Here is a 23,351-nt window from a genome sequence, read left to right as displayed (position 1 = left end):
ATTTTGCGTTGCTTTTATGAAATCAAAAACACCAAAAAAAGTTAAGTTAACATTTTCCTTCCTACGACACAGACTACTTCTTGCAACATACACGGGAAATTTGCGATAAATTAAAAGAGCACAAGAGCAGTTGATAGTTTTGTACTGAATGACCTAATATGACACTAAATATTTTATCCCAGTTTTTATAATATTCAATACCAGCTATATAGATATTAGTTATAAAAACAGTTTATTATAGCAGATGCACAGCAGTATCAGTGCTTTGGTTGCTAGTAATATCTTTGACAGGTAAGTCACCGAAGTATAAGTGCTAAGGTGTTTTTATTGTGTTGGTTCATGGTTGTGTAACGAGGTTCCAAAGACGAAATTTAGGGCAGTGATAGCAGAAAATGGCTGGTTGCTTTGAAAATGTGCAGCTTCCTCCTTGCGTGTGGTTTGAAGGCGACGACAAACGGAATGCCGTGGCGTCTATAATAGCTGGTTTGCTGGTGAGTACCACTTTGTGTTAAGTGAAGGAAAAAAAAATGCACCTTTTGACAGGTGTGCTGTAGTGTGACTTAATTTCCTGTGTACATCATATCATTAAGAACGTAAATTACAGGTAGGTGTTGTATTATACAGTTTATCGTATTTATTTGATTCAAAACCGATTGCAGTGCTGGTTAAGATGCTGCTGTCAAAGTTTCATACTTAAAAAGTTGTACTCCGATAAGAGCTATACCACATCAGAATTCGCGTAGAAATGTAACTCATCAGTGGAAGAAACTTACTGAATAATACCCACGAAATGAGATCACATGAGAATTGGTGTAACAGCGAAAGAAGTTCACCTGTCACTTTGAAATTTGTATGATATGGAGTGGTAAAATCGTTACACGTAGTAAATCAACAAGAATTATTACGCTTCCTGCGTGTTATGTTTATAATATTTGTATTTCACTGATTTTTGGACTAATGTGATAGGCTCCACAGATTCATTTTCAGTCATTTTATCACCCCCCCCCACACACACACACACACACACACACACACACACACACACACACACACACACACACGCATTGCAGTTGTATAAACTCGATTTTGTACCGCATGTATCTGTTTACCAGTTATATCAGTTGTTAAATTCAAATAAGATGTTAATGCAATCCCTGCTAGTCACGGCTGTTAGATGATCCTCTCTGTTACAGAAAGTAAAGTTCATTGTTGTTGTCGAACTGTGAATTTTTGAAACATGGAAAAAGGCTTCTTCCAGTCATCCTCAGAGGGAGTAAAATCATAGTTTTCACTCAGCCACAAAGGCATATCAGTTAAAACTTTTGTCACAACTTTAACCCCCATTCTAATGATTCTGTAAGACATCATTGTGTGTCATTATTTGGGAACATCCCGCATAGATATCCTATGTTGACATCTGCTTAACAGTAAATGTATTCATTGGAGACTTTTGTTACTACAAATATTTATCTTTCTACTAAAAATAGTGAAAAGCATGAACATATCACAAAGACCAAATGCAACCTCTGCAACGATGTTGAGGGATTAACATAGTACAGAAAGGGTTCAGATACTTGGGTTCACATGCATTCAACAACTTTCCAGAACACACTGAATGCAAAGTAGATAATTTAGTGAAGTTTAAGCGAATTAAAGAACTTTGTTTGGTAATTGCTCCTACTCCATTGAAGAGTATCATCACAGAAAATCCTAACTTTGTTTTAGGTTAATATAGAGTTACAGTTTGCAGTGTAATACAGCAATGTAAAGTCATTTCACTGTATTGTACTTAAAAATTAAATGTAGGTGCATCTTTGACTTCTTTCCACATCTATGGAATATGACTAATGCAAGGTAACATGACCAGATTTTTGTTGGCATGCAAGTCTCTTCATTTCACACATAGTGAAATGATAGTTGCAACTGTGGAGTGGTCTCTGATGAGACAAATAGGTGTCATATGATTTCCCCAAGGCGATTGAGACAAGAGAAGGGGTAGTCTTGTAAACATTGCAGACCCGTTTCGTTTTACATTCTCTTCCAACCCAATACTGTTCTCTATCCGTTTCTTTTCCAACCCAAGACTGTTTTCTATCCATTATAAGTTATTTGCTGAACTGTAATTTGCTTCATTAAACTAATCACTGCTGGAATATAACAAAACAATTATGTGCTTGTGAAGTTTATTTTAAGGAGTGTTGATGTAACATTGCTCGACTCTCTAATATTGCTTGTTTGTGGTGCTGCATTAAGCACACTTTGCATCAAATCATTCTTTAAATATCATATAAATTATTGGAATTTGCACAGCTGAATAAGTATTAAGGAGAAAAAAAGACATTTTACTAATAACTATATTTGCACATTCAAGAACAAAAAAAAATTTACAGCGAACACAACAGAATAATTAGCGCACACAAAGAGTGTTAGACAATGTCAAAGAGGTCTATTTTACACAGTGCACTTTGCGCCGTCACACACGAAATATGTTGTTCACACAATTCCAAAATAAATAATGAAGTAATAAGCTCTGATGGGAATTTATTATCCAGCTACCATAAAATTTTAGTTTATAAATGAGTTTGTGATTTATAAAAGTTCAAATAAAGAAATTATCTGCATCAGTCACTTCTCCACGTTGTGTTTCAAGACTTCATGCTCATATCTTCAAGTGGCACAGTGATATTATGTAACATATTTGCTAGCTGGAAGCAGCCAGTTGTTTGTTGTGTATTCATTTTGAATCCATTCCGGTGCTCAGAACTCTGTTGTTTGTCATAAATATAGATTTTTAGTTTGTCTTGCAGAACACAAACAAATAACATAAACAAACCAAATATTATGAAGCTGTCAAAAATGTAACATATTATTGTTCCTCCTGAAGATGGGAGTGTAAATTTGAGCTGCTTCATGGGATGAAATAAGAAATGTGATTGGCACAGATAATGTTTTATTTGGACTTTTGGGTCGACAGAAGCGTCCGATCCCACGTGTTGGCTTTGACCCGTGACGTAAGGGTGTTGTCGTGTGTGACGTCATGACGGCGCGGAGTTTGGTTTGAGTGTGGCTGTCTCCAGTTCTGTTTTATCTTATTGTATTTACTTTTCTGATCTGTTCGTTCTATCTCGTGGGTGGTTTTTTTTTTTTTTTTTTTTTTTTTTTTTTTTTTTTTTTTTTTTTAGCTACGCAAGGCGTCTAAATTTGTTTATATTTAGTTTGCCCCCCACCCAAAACACCCCATTTCCCGCGCTTGTCCCGTTAGTGCCATTAGGTTTCTTGTGGAAAGTGTGTGTGTTTGTTTTTGTTTCCGCCATATTTGTGACGTCATGGGTCAAAGTAGACGGGTGGGATCGGACGCTTCCGTATTTCCGGACTTTTACTGTCATACACAGTCACTGTTCCTACAATGGTCCAACATGGATGACATAACGTTAGCGTATATATTTGCTATTGTCACACTGAAAGTTATTTTTCTTTGTTCCCAGTTCTTTGCTGGCTGGTGGTTCATTATTGATGTGGCTGCTGCATATCCTGACAACGCTCAGTTCAACAAGGCATACCATGTCTGTGGTGTTTTTGGGACTATTTCATTATTCATGTAAGTTATTTGTATGATCCCCAGATCATAAACATACAGTTGATAGTGTGCTACAAAAGCACTTTGTGAATTGCTGCAACTTGAATAACTGTCAAACAGTGTAGATCAGATTACTGTTGACTTCTTCATGGTTGCAATTGTGTGCTGCATTCTGGAAACTTTGCTTAATTGTCGACTATACAGTAAATAATAGAAAGTACTAATTCTGAACTGTTATAACAAGCACTTATTTGGAACATTTATAACAATATTTCTGTTACAGTTCATCTGTATTACTCAATGCTTCAATTGTTCATACAGTTGACATGACATTACATCAACCATGTCTGGCAGTAAGAATGACAGTTCTACACAAATTTGACAAATTGCATCGATCATGTTGAACTCAGCTACTTTCCTCACATGACATACTGAAAGCTTTTGATCAAGGCAGTCAGGTAGATGCAGAATTTCTTGATTTAGGAAAAGCATTTAACCCACTACCACATCAACACTTATTGCCAAAAGTTCAGTCATATAAAAAAATCAAGTGAAATTTGTGACTAGATTGAGCAGTTTTTGGTAGGAACAACACAGCATGTTATCTTGGATGGAAGGGAAGTGTGTTTGAACCCTGGCTGTTCATGTTGCATATTAATGACCTTGAGGACAATATTAATAGTAACCTCAGACGTTTTGCAGCTGGTGCAGTTATCTGTAATGAAGTACTGTTTGAAATCGGTTGCGTAAATATTCAGTCATATCTTGGTAAGATTTCAAAGTGGTGAAAAGATTGCTTTAAATGTTCAGAAATGTAAAATTGCACACTTCACAAAACGAAAAACATAGGCCTAGTATCCTATGACTACAGGGTGGTCCATTGATAGTGACCAGGCCAAATATCTCACAAAATAAGCATCAGACGAAAAAACTACAAGGAATGAAACTCATCTAGCTTGAAGGGGGAAACCAGATGGCACTATGGTTGGGCCGCTAGATGGCACTGCCATAGGTCAAAAGGATATCAACTGGGCTTTTTTAAATAAGAACCTCCATTTTTTACTAATTTTCATATAGTACATAAAGAAATATGAATGTTTTACTTGGACCACTTTTTCCGCTTTGTGATAGGTGGTGCTGTAATAGTTACAAACATATAAGTACGTGATATCAGGTAACATTCCGCCAATGCGGACGGTATTTGCTTCGTGATACATTACCCGTGTTAAAATGGACCATTTACCAATTTGCGGAAAAGGTCGATATCGTGTTGATGTATGGCTATTGTTATCAAAATGCCCAACGGGCATGTGCTATGTATGCTGCTCAGTATCCTGGATGACATCGTCCCAAGTGTCCGGACCGTTCCCCGGATAGTGGTCATTTAAGGAAGCAGGAAGTGTTCAGCCACATGTAAAATGTCAACCACGACCTGCAACAAATGGTGTCCAAGTAGGTGTTTTAGCTGCTGTCACAGCTAATCCGTACATCAGTAGCAGACAAATTGCGCAAGAATTGGGAATCTCAAAAATGTCGGTGTTGAGAATGCTTCATCAACATCGATTGCACCCGTACCATATTTCTATGCACCAGGAATTGCATGGCGACGACTTTTAACGTTGTGTACAGTTTTGCCACTGGGCACAAGAGAAATTACAGGACGATGACAGATTTTTTTCACGCATTCTATTTAGCGACGAAGCGTCATTCACCAACAGCGGTAACGTAAACCGGCATAATATACACTATTGAGCAACTGAAAATCCACGATGGGTGCGACAAGTGGAACATCAGCGACCTTGACGGGTTAATGTATAGTGCGGCATTATGGGAGGAAGGATAATTGGCCCCCATTTTATCAGTGGCAATCTAAATGGTGCAGTGTATGCTGATTTCCTACGTAATGTTCTGCCAATCTTACTTACAAGATGTTTCACTGCATAACAGAATGGCAATGTACTTCCAACATGATGGATGTCCGGCACATAATTCGTGTGCGGTTGAAGCAGTATTGAATAGCATATTTAATGACAGGTGGATTGGTCGTCGAAGCACCATACCATGGCCCACACGTTCACCGGATCTGACGTCCCCAGATTTCTTTCTGTTGGGAAAGTTGAAGGATATTTGCTATTGTGATCCACCTACAACGCCTGCCAACATGCGTCAGCGCATTGTCAATGCATGTGCGAACGTTACGGAAGGCAGACTACTCGCTGTTGAGAGGAATGTCGTTACACGTATTGCCAAATGCTTTGAGGTTGACAGACATAATTTTGAGCATTTATTGCATTAATGTGGTATTTACAGGTAATCACGCTGTAACAGCAAGCGTTCTCAGAAATGATAAGTTCACAATGGTACATGTCACATTGGAACAACCGAAATAAAATATTCAAACATACCTACACTCTGTATTTTAATTTAAAGAACCTACCTGTTACCAACTGTTCGTCTAAAATTGTTAGCCATACATTTGTGACTATTACAGCGCCATCTATCACAAAGCAAAAAAAGTGGTCCAACTAAACATTCATATTTTTTAACATACTACACGAATATGTAGTAAAAAATGGGTGTTCCTACTTTTAAAAAAAAACAGTTGATATCCGTTTGACCAATGGCAGCACCATCTAGCGGGCCAACCATAGCGTCATCTGGTTTCCCCCTTCAAGCTAGACAAGTTTCGTTCTTTGTTGTTTTTTGTTTGACACTTATTTCGTGAGATATTTGGCCCAGTCACGATCAGTGGACCACCCAGTATAATGTCAGTGAGTCGCTATTGGAATCGGCGAACTCATACAAATACGAGAGTCTAACACTTTGTAGGGATATGAAATGGAATGATCACATAGGCTCAGATGTTGGTAAAGCAGGTGTTAAACTTAGGTTTATTGGTAGAATGCTGGGGAAGTGCAGTCAATTTACAAAGGAGATGACCTACGAATTACTTGTGCGACCTATTCTAGAATATTGCTCAAGTGTGTGGAACCAATATTAAATAAGAGTAATGGGGATATTGAACGTGTGCAGAGAAGGGCAGTATGAATGGCCACAGGTTTGTTTTATCCATGGGAAAGTGTCAGAGGTACTGAAGAAACTGAGCTGTCAGAGTCTAAAAGACAGGTGTAAACTATCCCGTGGAAGTCTGCTAATAAAGTTTCAAGAACAAGTTTTAAATGATGATTCTATGAATTATAACAACACCCTGTGTATCACTCACATATGGATCATGACAGGATTAGAACAATTACAACATAAGCACAGGCATCCAGTCACTCATTCTTCTCTCACTCCATTTGTGATTAGAACAGAAAGAAACCATAATAATTGGTGCAATGGGATGTACTCTGTGCCATGCACTTCACTTTGGTTTGCAGAGTATGGATGTAGATTTAGATAATTAAGCGTTGAATGTCTTCTGTGACGTTAGTACCATTGTCATGGCATGCCCCTTTTATTCGATGGTGTGCGCCACTAGTACAAGCTTGGGTGCCACCACACAAGATAACTGCCAAGCCAGCAGTGCATGCACCAACAGTAACAAATGCCTGAATAAAATCTAGACCTCTGGCACCTGTCATTGCTGTCATCTTGAGGAGTAAAAGTGTACACTGGTTGACATGTATAGGCAAGGAAGCAGTATTTGAGATTTTTTTACAAATGTTTAACCACCTCGTAATTCCTCTCTCTCAAACCACACCATATAGAGAGAGAGAGGGAGAATTTTAGTTTTAGCAAATCAAAATTTACGAAGTAAATAAGTATTTTGTATTTATCCATAACCATTTTCCATGCAAAAATGAAAACATTGATTTTCTTGAATTACAGCGCCAAGTACCAAGATTCAAAATAAATGCTTAAGACAAAATGTACGTGGTTTTTTATGTAGAATCTGATTCTGCAATAAAAAAATGGAGGTTACCATTTGAAATTTTAAAGTTGCCTCCTGCTAATTTTAGCACCAGCAGCTGCACTCCTCGAAAATAATCAACTTTGGATTCTACACATTTTTTCGTGTGAAGTTAATTTTTTGAGTTATTCTGGTTTGTCAACATAAAATTTACACCCTGTAGGCATTACATAAAAAGTATTGTTTTGTCAGTACACTTTTGTCACAAAAAAGCTGAATAACTCAGAATCAGAGTTTTGGCACTTACACTGGTAATGATTTCCATTCTACATATAAGCTCACAGTGTTTTTAAAAAAAATAAAACATTGTGTCCTGCTGTGTGTAGGAGCCTGCAACTGTCAGCTGCACATCATCATCTCACAAAAATTGTCAACTGTTTCAGGCCTTATTTTATGCAATCGAAGGCATTGTATTCACATGGGGAGTGATCAGGGCTATAGGGTAAGTGCTTGAGCATTTCTCACTTGAACTGACATAATGTCTGCATTACGAGATATGCAATATGGGCATGCATTATCATGAAGTAGCTGCACACCTTGATGCTCCATTCTGCAGTGGTGATTTTTGACAGACTTACTTCCCCATACACATTCTTCATTCTCCGGTGGATGTCAACTGGCGTTTGTCTTTCAGAGCAAAGAAAAGAATAACAGCACATTGGTCCTTTTTGAATGCATTTGGTAATAACATCACCATAGTTCACATTCCCACATTCACCGCACCAAGTGAGGAAGATACAAATACCACACTAATCCCGTGCCTACACGTCAGGGCTTACATACCCACATTGACGTCACACGGCATTGTGTGTGTACACAGCAGCAATGCTCTCAAACAGAAACTTTTTTGATAGCCTCATATATTAAATAAAACTGCACAGCACTAAGTACTATATATTTAGCTCTAGTGGATGAAGAATCATTGATCCTAGCACAAAGCTAACTTTGCAACTGGCTTATCTTGCAGGGAATATAATCGCTCAGTGAGGCAGACAGGTGTTACCGATGAGGTGCCATGTCAAACGGTACCAATGTTTCTCAAAGGTGTCAACTGTACTGCCAACTGTGCCAGACTAAAAATACAGGAAAATTTCTGATGTGTGTGGGAGTTTATTGTCTGCTGTTTTACTTTTCTAGCAACCTTAGCTACAATGAGAAGTATTCTATATAATGTACAACGTATTGGGGGGGGGGGGGGGGGAGGAGTGGTGTCCTGCTAGAGTTACTTATGCCAGATAGCTGTTCTCCACTGTTTTGAAAGATATTACAAATTTTTTTTCATACGTTGACTCAGACAGCTCGTTAGGTGTTTCATACTGCACCCAATGCAAGTAGAAAACATTTTCTTTGCTTTATGAACAAGATTATTTTCTAAGTGTAATTTTGTGTTTATTCAGCAATGACAACAATAAAAAGTGAAGACAGTGCGGCACAGCTCTTGCCAGTAATATACAGTGTTATCTGTACTATTGAATAATCCAGTACAGAAGGAGAATTTATGTTGCCTTGAATACTGTATGTTCTAGCTGAGTTGTCTCCTCCTCTAAGAAAATTTTCATATCTGCAACTGTTTGTCCCTAAAGGTGTTCTTCGGTTTGTCTATCTCATCTGTTACGTTCATCCACAAGGTTTTGGAACTCAGCAAATTAACCCTTAATTTGCCAGAAGTTATTATGTGAAACCACCTCATCTAAGTATACTTCCTAGCTTATCAGAAAGTGTGATATTGGAACTATATTGTTTAGTGGTAGCTGCTGATCTCTAATGGCTGCCTCCAGTACTCTTTTCTGGAATAGCACACATTTCCTGCCTTCCATTGTTTGACTGCTGTGACTTGTGGTTTTCTTGCAAGTTATTTGTTCATGATTATACATTTCAGAGAGCATCAGTTTCTGTTGACAGTTTTGATAGGTTTTTAAATTTACATTTTTTGTGCCACAAATCATTACTACCAATCAGGGTAAATGTGTGGTTTCAGCATGTAACCACTAGCAAGTAAGTGTCAAGTCATGCCATTTTCTCATATGGAACCCCTGAAGTGCAAAAACACAAATTCAGTCTTTATTAAGGCTTATTTGAAAGTCTGTGTCAACAATTATTACAGGAAACATATTAGCTGCTAATGACTCATCAGTGCACCAGAAGAGTGACAGAAAACGTGTGTCCGGGAGATGCAGAGATCAGCCTTCTTTGAGATGTATGTATTGCACTTCACAAAATGGATGTCATCGACGTTCAAGAAATGTTCAAAACAAAGTGTTGACTTGCACCATGAACACTGGATGAAAAATTGCATGCCACAGTGATCTCCAAGGTTCATGCCATCAAGATTGAAGACGAACTCTGGCAGTTACAAATCGTGCAGGACATTCAGCTAGGCATCTACTCTGAATGCATATAGAATCATATTAGTGTAACAAAGTGATGAGAACTGATGGAATGTGAAACAGTCTGTCATAGAGCTTATTGTGAAACTGGCTATCCTGTAAGGCATAGCTCCATATAGTGCAATAATGTTTTATAGGAATGAGAAAAATGAACATCCAGAGGCTGAATTTGTCCTGTGGTTCCATGTTGTAGGAAATGCAATGTCACACCCTCTTCAGGAGGGAGAGTATGCTCTACAACTTTATGATTTTTATACACAGACCAGGAATCAAGCAAAAGCATCTTATATTGTCCAGCTATTGTCCAAAAGTAGTACTCATACTGTAATTGTAGTTCTTACACCCATTTTCCCAATCTTCCATACTATGACGTAAATATTCCCTACTGCCCTTGTAAGATCATGCACACGAGGAAGAATCGTTAGAGGCAAAGCACCTCCAACTTTTCACTCCACAATAAATAAGCTTCCAGTCTACTTACCATCCAGATTAACAATTGGCATAATTGTATATGAACGCATTAAGGCACTGATGTTAGTCGATCTGGATACAGATCTCTTGGTATCTCTGATTTCGAGCTTCATTTTATATGGATTTCATCTTGTAATTCCGATTGGTTGGAGTTGAAAACAAATTCCTCACTGAACAGTGGGATAAGTTCACTTGTCCCATTTACAAATATTTGGGCCGATTCCGCATTTTGCTGTGCATTCTCAAGTTGATGGTTTTTTGAAGTTTCGTTATCTTACGTCATTAAACTATGTAGCACTGTTTTAAGTTACGCAACCATCACTGCTTCCCTTGAAATCGCTGCAATCTGTCACACACAATTGATGTGCATAATGTAGTAGGTCACTATCGTGCACATCCTGTAAATTGTATCAAGCATCAGTGAAATGTGCAAACACCAGTTTTTGTAACAAGTGCGCCTTTTCCTCCCTCGAATATCCGTGGTTATTGTTATGCACTACATGGTCATATTACTGCGGACTTGTTTGAAATCTGTTTAGAATTGTTTTTTTACTATGCTGCGGATGATCTTCAACGTATGTAATTGTGTTTAGTACCCACTCCTTGGACAATGATTGCCCTTTACTACGTTTCACTGGACGTGGGATTTGTGGCTCCCTGTCAGACAAGTATGGTGACCTACATGGCTCAACACCTGCTTCAGTATCACTTTCACTTGTTAAGCACGTATCGTCGTCGCTGTACTCCTCATCTACATTTTCCACATAGTCAAGCATACACAACATAACGCATTCTGCTGACTCATCTTGCAGAAATGATCTGCCACTTCATTCTCACTCTGTGAAAATCCTTGTGTTCCTTTCTGGTGAAATGTCAACTTCTGCTACTGTTGTAGATGTAATGCAATGTTTGCTCTTTGTATCATTGCCATTTCTGTGCTTTGTATCATAATCAGTCACTATCACTGTAGCTGTGTCGAGTTACTCATCGACTAAGCAGTTCAACTATGCTCTGTAGCCTCATGCTGTGCTCATCATTGGCTACCTCCAGTCCTGCTCTTTGTTGACATTAGCAGCCAATATTACGCTTGCATGTTAGACGATATATGGAGCATTGAATGCCGTGAACATCATTGGCCTTTTGCGACCTCGTATTCGACAGGAATGTGTGTGTGCTGCTGTCCTGACAGCTGATGTGCTGTATCAGCTATTGGCTGAATTGTCAAGAGATCAGAATTCAGTAAGCTTTGATAGTAACTCTGATGATTAAATGATGGCACTGCATTGTGTGCAAGTTTATTGATGGGACTGTTGTCAATGCCAGTATAATCTTCAGTGAAATTAATTCAGAAGATAGTAGTTCGGGGTTGCTGCCATTTCAGAGTTTGCGGGGTGTCATTCTGTTCACCAAAAACAGAAAATAAAGCACTAAACATCAGCTATTAACAAACCAAATGTTCCACAAGTGTAATGGGTAGATAAAACAGCATGTGTGCCTGAATAGCACAGTGTAGCTACCCATTGTACAAGAAGGCTGTCTGACATGGTCTGTTTCACTCTGCGTGAGTAATAACCATTTTGAAGAGTACCACAAAAAGTGAACAATCACTAGCTATCAGTGGTTTTACTGTGAAATCAGATATAACAGAAATATGATAAAACACTTTTCTGTTTTAATTTACGAGGGTTGACTGAAAAAATGCCTCCACCTTCGTAACTCTTCAACAGTTGGCAGCGTTGGTATGCGACAGGTACTGTCTTGTTCCATAGCCTCTTCTCTACAGCTCCAGTTGGCGGGAAGCCTTAGCGTCAAACGGTTGTGTTGTTACAGTGTAAAGTATGGAATCCTGCACAGACAGTTGGTCAATGCGATTTAAGCATTGTGCAGTCATTGAATGCTTGATAGCAGAAGGCGTCATCCCAAAGGAGATTCATCAGAGAATGAAAGCAGTTTATGGTGATTGTGTTGATGTGAGTACTGTGCGTCGTTGGGTGAGTACGTTTAAAGATGTTGAGGCGGGAAACCTGCGTGACAGAGTTTGACGTCCTGTGACAGCAACCACAGAGTTTATCAAGCAAAACGTTGACATATTTATTCAGGACGATCGTTGTATCAATCAACGAGAAATTGCAAGTGCATCAGCATTTCACAGGAATGTGTGGGTCACATAATTGCTTTTCTTGGCTATCGGAAGATCTGTGCACGACGGGTACCCCGGATGCTGACTCCTGAAATGAAAGTGCACAGACTTTAAATTTGCAAGGAACTCCTCTTGCGTTACGAGAATTAAGTGACGACTTTCTCCATTCAGTTGCGACAGGAGAAGAAACGTGGGTACACCATTACGATCTTGAGACGAAACGTCAGTCTATGGATTATCAACACAGACTCCCCCAGAAAAAGCAATTCAAGACACTGCCCTCAGCTGAAAAAATCATGGCCACGGTGTTCTGAGATGCAGATGGTGTTACCCACGTTGATTTCTGTGATCGTCGAACAACAATAAATTCAGAGCGTTAGAACACAACACTGCGAACTCGGAAATGACGGCTAACGCGGGTCCGAAAGGAAAAGGGAAATGTTTTCCTGCAGCATGACAATGCCAGACCACACACTTCACGTGCCACCACAGCAGAACTTCAGAGACTGAATCTCACCACCGTACAGCATCCTCCATACAGTCCAGATTTAGCACTGTCTGACATCCATCTATTTCCGATAATGAAAGACGATCTGCAGTGACATCATTATGCTTCTGATGAAGACGTTGAGAGAAAGAACTGTGGAGACCGTGGTTGTGGAAACAGTGTGTAGACTTCTTCCATGACGGCTTCAGAAAACTTGTTCATCATTGGCAGAAATGTATCCAATGAGCTAGTGATTATGTGGAAAAGTGAATATTGGTAATTAAAGACCACATTCTAAGGATTATTTCTGCATTATATTTATTAAAATATTCCCATCCAAACACAATTAATGAAGGTGGAGGCATTACTTTTCATTCAACCCTTGTATGATGTGTTGGATGTTATTGAATATTACGTTAAGAAAATAATAATTCTATTAAAGATTCTATTGCTTGTGAAGGAGGACTGAGGTGTACAATTTGTATTCCAGGATAAACTCTGTATCAAATGCTCTCGTACGTGGAGATGGCTACTCAGGAGGTTGCTTTGGTCCAAGAGGAGCACGCGCCTGGCTCTTCCTTGGCTTTGTTATGGGATTCGGTGCTGTCATTGCCTCTTGCTGGATCCTGTTTGCAGAATACGTCACCAATAAAAGTAAGTTGACAGAATGTCTATAAAACAAAGTGATATTATAAGCGTTAATCAATATATTTAACACAGGGTTCGTGATCTGGCCAAGAACTTGACTGCTCATTGATATGAAATATAATGTAGTATAATTATGTGTTGTTATGGACAGGTGTGTAGTTAAGAACTGGAAAGTAATAGTTTAGCTTACAGATTTGTATTCTGCTTCAGAGGATGTAGTGTCCTGGCATTTCTTCTTGGTTGGGATAGAGGTTGAGTTGGGTGGAGCAAATGAGATGAGATGAACAGTGGTTTGTCTTAAAGTGTGTAGGAAGGAAATACAGGTTGTGTAAAAAAAATCATCTGATTTGGGACATCTATATTTCTGGAACTAATAAACATATACAACGAATTTTGCTTTTTTATGAACAGGAAACATAAAACTCCCCCCCCTCCCCCCCCCCCCCCTCCTCCCCCAATAGATGTTCAATATGCCCCCTTGAAATACACGGCATATGTCAATGCGGTATTAAAGTTGTTCGCACACTGGGTTGAGCATGTCTTGAGTTACCGCTTCCACACGTGCTGTTATATGATGTCTCAGTTTATTCATTGTCGTTGGTAATGGAAGTTCATAAACAGAATCTTTTATAAATCTCAAGAGAAATAATCGCATACAGTCAGGTCAGGTGACCTTGGAGGCCAGTAATGTAAGGCTGAATCATTTAGTCAAATGCGACCAATCCAATGTTCAGTAATTCTTTGATTTAAAAATTCCTGCACTTTCAGATACCAGTGTGGTGGTGCCCCACCATGTCATAAATGAAGTCGTTTGAATCAGTCTCCAGCTGTGGGAAAAGAAAGTTCTCAAGCATATCGAGATATGTGCTTCCTGTAAAGTGTTCTTGGGAAAGAAAAATGGACCATACACACATTCCTGTGGAACTGCACAAAACACATTAAATTTTGGAGAGTCCCTCTCATGTCGTACAACTTCATGTGGTTGTTCCGTACCCCATATCCCCACATTGATGGTTCACTGTTCCATTTAAATGGAGTGTTGCCTCGTCACTAAACTCTTAAGTGTGGAAGAAAACTGTCTTCCTCCATCTTGCCAAGAACAAAATTACAGAACTCCACACTTCATTGTTTGTCTCCTTCAGAAAGAGCTTGTAACAGCCAAATTTTGTATGGTTTCTTGAGTTAACGTCAACACAACACATGCCAGATGGACATCAGGGGCATATTGAGCTGTCGAGCTGTATGGCGAATGGATATCTACAGATTCCTTGTGAAACTATGGCGGATGCATTCGACGTCTGTTTCAGTCACTCAGGAATGGCCCGGTGATTTGCCTTTACACAAACAACCTGTTTCTCGGAATTGTTAATGCCATCGTCTAATGCTCTGTGCTGTAGGAAGGTCAAGTTATGCTGAACAGTTATTACTGACCCACATGCGCAAAGTGTAGAAAACAAAAAGTTTTCTGTTGTCCCAACACCATTTTTACCAGAACTGAAATGGGTGCACACTGTTGCTACCTAGCGGGAACCACGTAAAACTAGAGTGTTTGCTCTTTCCAACAGTACATTTCTCATGCATATATCACAAATAACATAATATTTTTTTTTAATTCGGATGATTCTTTTTGATACACGCTGTATTGTGTCAGGGATATCTCTCAAGTGCAGCCAAGGCAGTAGGTTTTTCACATGTTGATATACAGGCAGGAGTTAGTGAAGCACAATAGAGTAGAGGAACATGGAGGTTACTGAGACAACATATGTAAAGGCTGTTAGGGGCACCAATTTTAGTGCGCAGGACTCATAGATGACACAGAAATAGAAATTGAAGGCAACAAAGCAAAAGCAGAATGCTGAAATCTGTTTTAAAATGTTCCTTTACAAAGCAAAACCCAGGAGTAATAGCCCAGTTTAATATTCACTCCACTGCAAAGATAAGTGAAATAGGTATTAATGTCAATGGCATTGAGAAACAGCTAAAGTATATAAAACTGAACAGGGCCCATGGGAATCCCTGTCAGATTGTATACTCAATTTGCAGCTAAGTTAACCCATCCTGTAACCATACCATAGTGAAGATCCCTCAAGCAAAAATCTGTACCCAGTAGTTGTACCTCGAGTAAAATGGCTGACAGCCAGTACGGTTTCTGAAAACATTTGTCATGTGAAACCCACCTTGTGGTTTACTCATAATGTCCTGAAAGCCCTGATTCAAAGCAAAACTATTCCATGTGTCTGGAAGCAGCACATGCTTCTGAACGGAAACAAAATGTGTTTTAATTTCATCCTCTTCGACGTCCTGATAATGTACTCCAACCAGCACAGCCCACTGTACATTCAGTGGTGACAGTACAGGATAACTGCTTATATGGCTGAGCCTGTCTGTTAAGTCGTTGAAGTACAGCTTTCCTTGCCTTCTGCCACAGGCAGGTATGCTGGATCCATTGCTGTGTTCATATTGTATGATAATGATGTGCCACACATCATTAATAGCAATCTTAGAATTTTCGTAGATGGTGCAGTTACCTATAATGAAGTACTGTCAAATAATGGAAAGTCAAGGTTGGAATATAAAAAATATTAAGTAAAAGATAGATTGCAACTCACGATAAAGGTGACATGTTGAGCTGCAGGACGACACACTCAGCTTGCGGTCAGAGCCTTCTTCAGGAAAGACATTACACACACATTCATTTAAGCAGGCACACGTCACGCAAATGTGGTCACTATCTCTGGCTTCTCCAACCAGAACACGTTCCAGTCGGGACTGCTAGAGATGGTGGTCGTATGTGCTTGAGGTGAGTGTGCTTTTTTTGTGGGGGGGGGGGGGGGGGGCGCCCACCTTTTTCTGAAGAAGGCTTTGGCTGAAAGCTGAAGTACTGTCAGAGGTTCACCAATGTCCATCAGATCTTGATAAGATTTTAAAATGCTTTCTTACTTTCAAAAATGGCAACTCAGTAATTGACCGATTAGTTTGTTCACTGGGATTGTTTAAAGTAGCAGTGTTGTGATAAACTGGTAATGTCGTGGAAATTTTCTTTCATTAGACGATTTCTTACAATTTTTGAAAAGGGCTAACTTGACAACAACGCCACTGACCATTTCATTCAACTCTTGGCTGTCAGTCATGTGGTTACAGTTCATTTGTAGAATTTAGTTAGAAAGTCGGAGATCAATTTCATGAAGGTCAGTCAAAATTGTTGTTTAAAAGAAAAAAAGAAAGCATTTATGCTGTGTCGAGCATGACTGACTTGTGACTTACAAGGAGATAGAAGCATCCTTAAAGGTGCATTTACGAGGGCTATGAACAAATAAGTACTTGAAACAGTTATAAAGAACCAAGACAACATAACTTCACTGTCAATGCACATTTATTTTTGTAAAATGCACTATTGATGATCAGTGTTCTTTTAGCAGAATCTTTCAATTTTACAAAATAATGCAGCATTTTTTAAAGACTTCACAAAATGCAGCCTGTTTCTAGTATGACAGTACTGTTTTTGAAGATATCAGACAGAACAGTGACTCTAGCAAAATTTGTGAAAGAATGATCAGCAAGGACTTACTGTGGCATGACCCACTGCGCCTACTGAAAGAATCTTGTAAGATGATGTGTATGAAATATTGAAATAAAAACCAATTACATATTCAGTGACAATACAAAAGATATGAATGATAGGTAGTTATTCACAATCGGTAATGAAGTTATTGTGATCAGCTGTGTATTCTTCAAATCAAATGGTATTGATGTTAGGTTATGTTTTCAGGAGTGAGGAGTCTTTGGAGGTGTGCAGCTTTTCCTGCATTTTGTGATAACCTCGTCAAGAACATTCTAGAAACAAAAATTTTATATTTGAGATTTAACTAAAATGTTTTTTGCTGATAAGAATGTATAGATTTGAATATAGACAAAATTAGGGCTACAAGACAGTAAAATTTGATTTTTGAAAGATTTACATTCTAGAATTTGAATAACTGCAACAACTTCTTTCACTAATTTATTGAATTAAGAAATTCTGGAAGAGGGCATATTAGAGAAATATAGTTTTCAAATGAGGTATAGGTGTGTCAGCCATAAAACAATTACTTCTGTAGCTGTATTTTTAAGACCAAGTAGTTTCAAAGAATTTTACATTTTGAAAATTTCGTTAAATAAAAATTTTTTGTGTAAAATATTAAGTTTTCTGTTGTCAGCCAAGTCTGTCATACTGATCAATAAGGATTGTGAAAGCACAGAATGTAAAAGGATTTTTGTACTTTGTGTACTTGTGGTATATGAATTGGTTGAGGAAAAGAAAGTGAAAGGAATATCATTTGCATTAGGAGTGATGTCAAGCAAGTGAAACTAGTCCATCTTGAACAAATGTGTCCATGCACGTTAATATGACTACCTGTCAATAGGTTGAATAATCATATTTTGCAGTGCAGACAGCTGCCAGATATGCAAACGGGGTCTGAGGTTCTGGAAGGTACTAACAGGGATGTGGAGCCGTCAAGGTGGTCCCATGGATTCTCAGTTGGGTTTACATCTGGAAAGTTTGGTGGCCAGGGGAATACAGTAAACTCATCCTGGAGCTCTTCAAACAGCACACGTACACGTGAATTGTCCTGCTGGTAGGTGCACTTGTGCCGAGGAAAAACAAATTGCTTTCATGGGTGGACAATTTCATACTTGTGTTGCTCCAGTGTGCCATTCAGAATGATGATATCACCCAAGGAATGACATGAAAATGTTTCCCAGACCATAATGCTCCATGCTCTAATGATCATTGCAGAGTATTTGCTTTCTATCCAATGGAGCATAAAACGTGATTCATCTGACGAGGCCACCTGTTACCACTCAGTGGACTTAAGTTACAGTACTGGCATGCAAAATCCAGCCTTCATTGTCAATGAACAGCAGTCAGCATGGGTGCAAGAACCAGGCACTTGCTGCGGATGCTCATACGCATCAACATTTGCAGAATGGTCAGTGCAGAGAGACAGTTGGTAGCCCCTCGGTTCATCTGGGTGGTCAGTTGCTCAACAGTTGCATGCTATTCACTCGTACACATTTTTGCAGCCGTAGTCACCTCTGTCTATGGCCCGTGGTGTACCGTATCTGCCTCAGTGCCACTTTTGGATAGTGTCATTTTGCCATCCACAGTGCTATTTAGCTACAGCGACACGAGAACAGTTAAATCCTAAGAAATTTTGGTCTTATGTCAAAGCGGTAGGTGGATCAAAACAAAATGTCCAGACACTCTGTGACCAAAATGGTACTGAAACAGAGGATGACAGACTAAAGGCCGAAATACTAAATGTCTTTTTCCAAAGCTGTTTCACAGAGGAAGACCGCACTGTAGTTCCTTCTGTAGATTGTCGCACAGATGACAAAATGGTAGATATTGAAATAGACGACAGAGGGATAGACAAACAATTAAAATCACTCAAAAGAGAAAAGGCCGCTGGACCTGATAGGACACCAGTTCGATTTTACACAGAATACGCGAAGGAATGTGCCCCCCTTCTTGCAGCGGTGTACCGTAGGTCTCTAGAAGAGCGTAGCGTTCCAAAAGATTGGAAAAGGGCACAGGTCATCCCCGTTTTCAAGAAGGGACATTGAACAGATGTGCAGAACTATAGACCTATATCTGTAACGTCGATCAGTTGTAGAATTTTGGAACACATATTATGTTTGAGTATAATTACTTTTCTGGAGACCAGAAATCTACTCTGGAGGAATCAGCATGGGTTTCTAAAGAGACGATCGTGTGAAACCCAGCTCACGCTATTCATCCACGAGACTCAGAGTGCCATGGACACAGGTTCCCAGGTAGATGCCGTTTCTTGACTTCCGCCAGTTGTTCGATACAGTTCTCCACAGTTGTTTAATGAACAAAGTAAGAGCATATGGACTATCAGACCAATTGTGTGATTGGATTGAAGAGTTCCTAGATAATAGAACACAGCATGTCATTCTCAATGGAGAGAAGTCTTCCGAAGTAAGTGAGATTTCAGGTGTGCCACAGGGGAGTGTCATAGGACCGTTGCTATTCACAATATACATAAATGACCTTGTGGATAACATCGGAAGTTCACTGAGGCTTTTTGTGGATGATGCTGTGGTATATCGAGAGGTTGTAACAATGGAAAATTGTACTGAAATGCAGGAGGATCTGCAGCAAATTGACGCATGGTGCAGGGAATGGCAGTTGAATCTCAATGTAGATAAGCGTAATGTGCTGCGAATACATAGAAAGAAAGATCCCTTATCATTTAGCTACAATATAGCAGGTCAGCAACTGGAAGCAGTTAATTCCATAAATTATCTGGGCGTACACATTAGGAGTGATTTACATTGGAATGATCATATAAAGTTGATTGTCGGTAAAGCAGATGCCAGACTGAGATTCATTGGAAGAATCCTAAGGAAATGAAATCCGAAAACAAAGGTAGTAGGTTACAGTACGCTTGTTCACCCAGTGCTTGAATGCAGCTCACCAGTGTGGGACCCGTACCAGATAGGGTTGATAGAAGAGATAGAGAAGAACCAATGGAGAGCAGCGCACTTCGTTACAGGATCATTTAGTAATCGCAAAATCGTTACGGAGATGATAGATAAACTCCAGTGGAAGACACTGCAGGAGAGACGCTCAGTAGCTCGATACGGGCTTTTGTTGAAGTTTCGAGAACATACCTTCACCGAGGAGTCAAACAGTATATTGCTCCCTCCTACATATATCTCGCAAAGAGACCATGGGGATAAATCAGAGAGATTAGAGCCCACACAGAAGCATACCGACAATCCTTCCTTCCACGAACAATACGAGACTGGAATATAAGGGAGAACCGGTAGAGGTACTCAAGGTACCCTCCGCCACACACCGTCAGGTGGCTTGCGGAGTGTAGATTAGATGTAGAATAAACATAGCCATATCAGAAGTGCTTCCACCTTTGGCCCAAATGCCAATGATCGTGCCCTTTTGGATGTCAGATAAATCACTCTATTTCCAACTGCACTGTCTTCTGTGTACCCCTTTATAGACAACCCACAGCTGGTGTTGTCACCTGCTGTCTGTCGGTGGTTCATTAATGTGACTTGAAAGTGTAACTTGTCAACAGTAGTGTATATGTATATATTTTTATAATTCAATTTCAAACCACACTTATGCCTATAGAAATACATATTAATTTTATTTTGACTCGTGATCATATTTTGTGACAGTGTTTTCGTGAAGACTGATAAAGCAATTGTATAATTTTTTATTTTGTTGTAACAATGTTTTTTTTTTCTTGATTTTCAGGCCAAGAAAGGTCATATCCAGGTGTTGGTCTTTTTCTACAGAATGCATTTATTTTCATCGGCTCCCTTGTATTTAAGTTTGGTAGAGTCGAAGACCACTGGAACTGAACTGCGTACTGTGATATATGAAACTAGAGGTTTACTAGACATTTTTCAAGTTGCCGCTTTTATATGCTGTTAGGTATGTGGTTTAAAGAAATTTTCACAGAGACTGGAGGATTTATCTCCTTGATGTACAGCACTGGAAAATTGTATCATCATCACATCATTCGGCTCTGAGTATTGTCAGTGGCAGATTGCAGAAGCAGCGTGGAAGCAGTAACCTGTTGTCTGAACATGGAAGTGTGTGTCTAAAACCAAGCACCTGTTTGTGTAATTTTTCATCTGTTAGAATGAAATGATTTTTTTTTTTTTTTTTTCAATTATGAAAACTTATGAGTTGCTGCTCTTGATGTCTAGGCAATCATGTCAGTGTTAAAAATTTTCACAATAATTGAACTAAAGTGTTTGTAAACATTTCATACATAGAAGCTGTAACCCTGATAATGAAGTTTTTTATGATGAAATAAATTGCTTTGTCTGCTTTGTATAATTCAGTTTTAAATATTGATATACTGTATCACTTCTTCTGTAAACACCCATGAAATATGTGCCTCTGCTTCTAGAGTACCACAAGAAAGTAAAGAGCAAGTAACATAGACTCTTGCCATTAGCTAAAGCTTTTTTCTGTACATAAGGTATGCTGGCTAAAGTATACTGTGTTTATCTTTGTTTTGTGTGTGTGTGTGTGTGTGTGTGTGTGTGTGTGTGTGTTGTATAGATTTTAATAGAATCAGTTGATGCAGGAAACGTGCTTCTATCTTTCTGATAATTTCAGCCGCAGATTCTCACAAGTTTAGTATGATGAACAAAACTTCAGAACACTTGCCTGTTGTCTGATATTAGGTCTGTTGTATGCATTTTTTAAGGGAGCTTTGATGACTACTTTGTTATAGCCCTAGTATGTGAAGAACAAAAATTTCAATTCAGAATTTCTTAAGTTACCAGTCATTTCTTGTGACAATCCATGCATCATAACATGTCGTGGAATCACATGTATTCATTTAGTTTAAAATCCAGTTCTAGATGGGCCTTATGTACTAACATACTCTAGTTGGTTCAAAAATTGAAACCAGATGAGATGATGCATTGGATGAGATGTTGGACACACATTTAGGGAAGGGTATTATTTCTTTACTTTGAAAAGTTTTTGGATGTATCAAAATCCCTCCAACAACTCATAAGCCAACTCACGTCGTCATCTTTGTCTACCTGTGCCTGAACCTCTAAATACCCTGTTTTTGGAACAGTAACAATTTTAAAAATTACATCAGAGAAAAGAAATTCTTTCTTATGCTGTATCTAGCAAGCTAATACAAGCTGTTCATATTTGTGTACATCATACTCAGTCTGGAATCTCTCAGCATTTCATATGATTACTAGTGTGTTGGAAAAGGGATACACAGCTATCTGTGATGTTTGTGTTGTTAAATTGGTCACACATTTATCAGAATTTTCTACGAATGCACGATCTCGCCGCAATATCTTCTCATGCTTCCAGCAGCATCAAGTGCCTGTACATCCACGAGCTTTCAACAGTGCTCCTCGGCCATTGTTAAATGGCAGCTGACTGTGAGGTTGCTTGCCTTGTTTTGTATAGCCATCGCATCAGATGTCACATCACAAATACTCAGTTCATCATCGTACAAGGCATTGTTTTTATCCTGTGCCTGTTACACCTGTTGTAACCTTACGGTGGCTGTGTCCATAGTGTATTCAGCTGCAAGCCATTGTCTTGATTGATGGTTATATATTTCTATATCAATAACTTCTTCTGTTACAGTTTCTAGAAACCCTTAGCCTTCATTTTAAGTGTCATTAAATGCAATTTTATGTCCATGCGTGTTCAACTGGGTAGCTAATTTCTCTGGGTAGCATAGTCACAACCACTTGGTGTTCAAACATGTTGTTCCATTGTGTGCAAGGTCCATCTGACATGATACTGTCAGTACTCAGTGTATTTTAAAATGTCTTGCTATCGTCTATGGATGTCAGAAGTGAATATGTAAACATTTGATGTGTTTGGGAGCCCACAGATTTTATTTGGGAGGATCTTGTATTAGAAATCGTTGACCATAAATTTGTTTCAAACTTCGTGTACATAACTATCTGTGAAAGTCTGCATATTAGCTTTGTTTGTGTGTTCACATTGACCATTCTTAAATCAGATATAATAAGTGTGTGGATTTTCTCAGTGAAAATAGTCATGAATGAGATAAAAAATAATTTCATATGTGAATGGCAAATTTTTGTAAGACTTTTGTCCTGTATTTAACAAATCTCTTCATATACCTTTTTGCCAAGATGTATATATTAATTTAGTAATTATTTGTAATGCACCA

At 38.9% G+C, this 23,351-nt stretch overlaps 1 protein-coding gene across 1 annotated transcript; it reads left to right on the top strand.

Moving 5' to 3' along the window:
- The first annotated feature begins 286 nt into the window (after positions 1-286).
- On the top strand, positions 287-21,502 carry LOC124550992 (transmembrane protein 50B). The gene is made up of 4 exons (XM_047125824.1): positions 287-491; positions 3,486-3,598; positions 13,466-13,629; positions 20,912-21,502. The coding sequence occupies exons 1-4, from the start codon at positions 393-395 to the stop codon at positions 21,016-21,018; spliced, it is 483 nt and encodes a 160-aa protein (XP_046981780.1). The 5' UTR covers positions 287-392; the 3' UTR covers positions 21,019-21,502.
- The last annotated feature ends 1,849 nt before the right edge of the window (positions 21,503-23,351 follow it).

Source organism: Schistocerca americana, chromosome 9, assembly GCF_021461395.2.
Source record: "Schistocerca americana isolate TAMUIC-IGC-003095 chromosome 9, iqSchAmer2.1, whole genome shotgun sequence".
Lineage (NCBI taxonomy): Eukaryota > Metazoa > Arthropoda > Insecta > Orthoptera > Acrididae > Schistocerca > Schistocerca americana.
This window is presented reverse-complemented; position numbering and strand designations above follow the sequence as displayed.

Excerpts from the sequence above, each read along its gene's own strand:
- LOC124550992 (XM_047125824.1), top strand. The coding sequence starts at position 393 with ATGGCTGGTTGCTTTGAAAATGTGCAGCTTCCTCCTTGCGTGTGGTTT. Across the intron at positions 492-3,485 it reads CTATAATAGCTGGTTTGCTG|TTCTTTGCTGGCTGGTGGTT; the intron begins GTGAGTACCACT and ends CTTTGTTCCCAG. Across the intron at positions 13,630-20,911 it reads AGAATACGTCACCAATAAAA|GCCAAGAAAGGTCATATCCA; the intron begins GTAAGTTGACAG and ends CTTGATTTTCAG.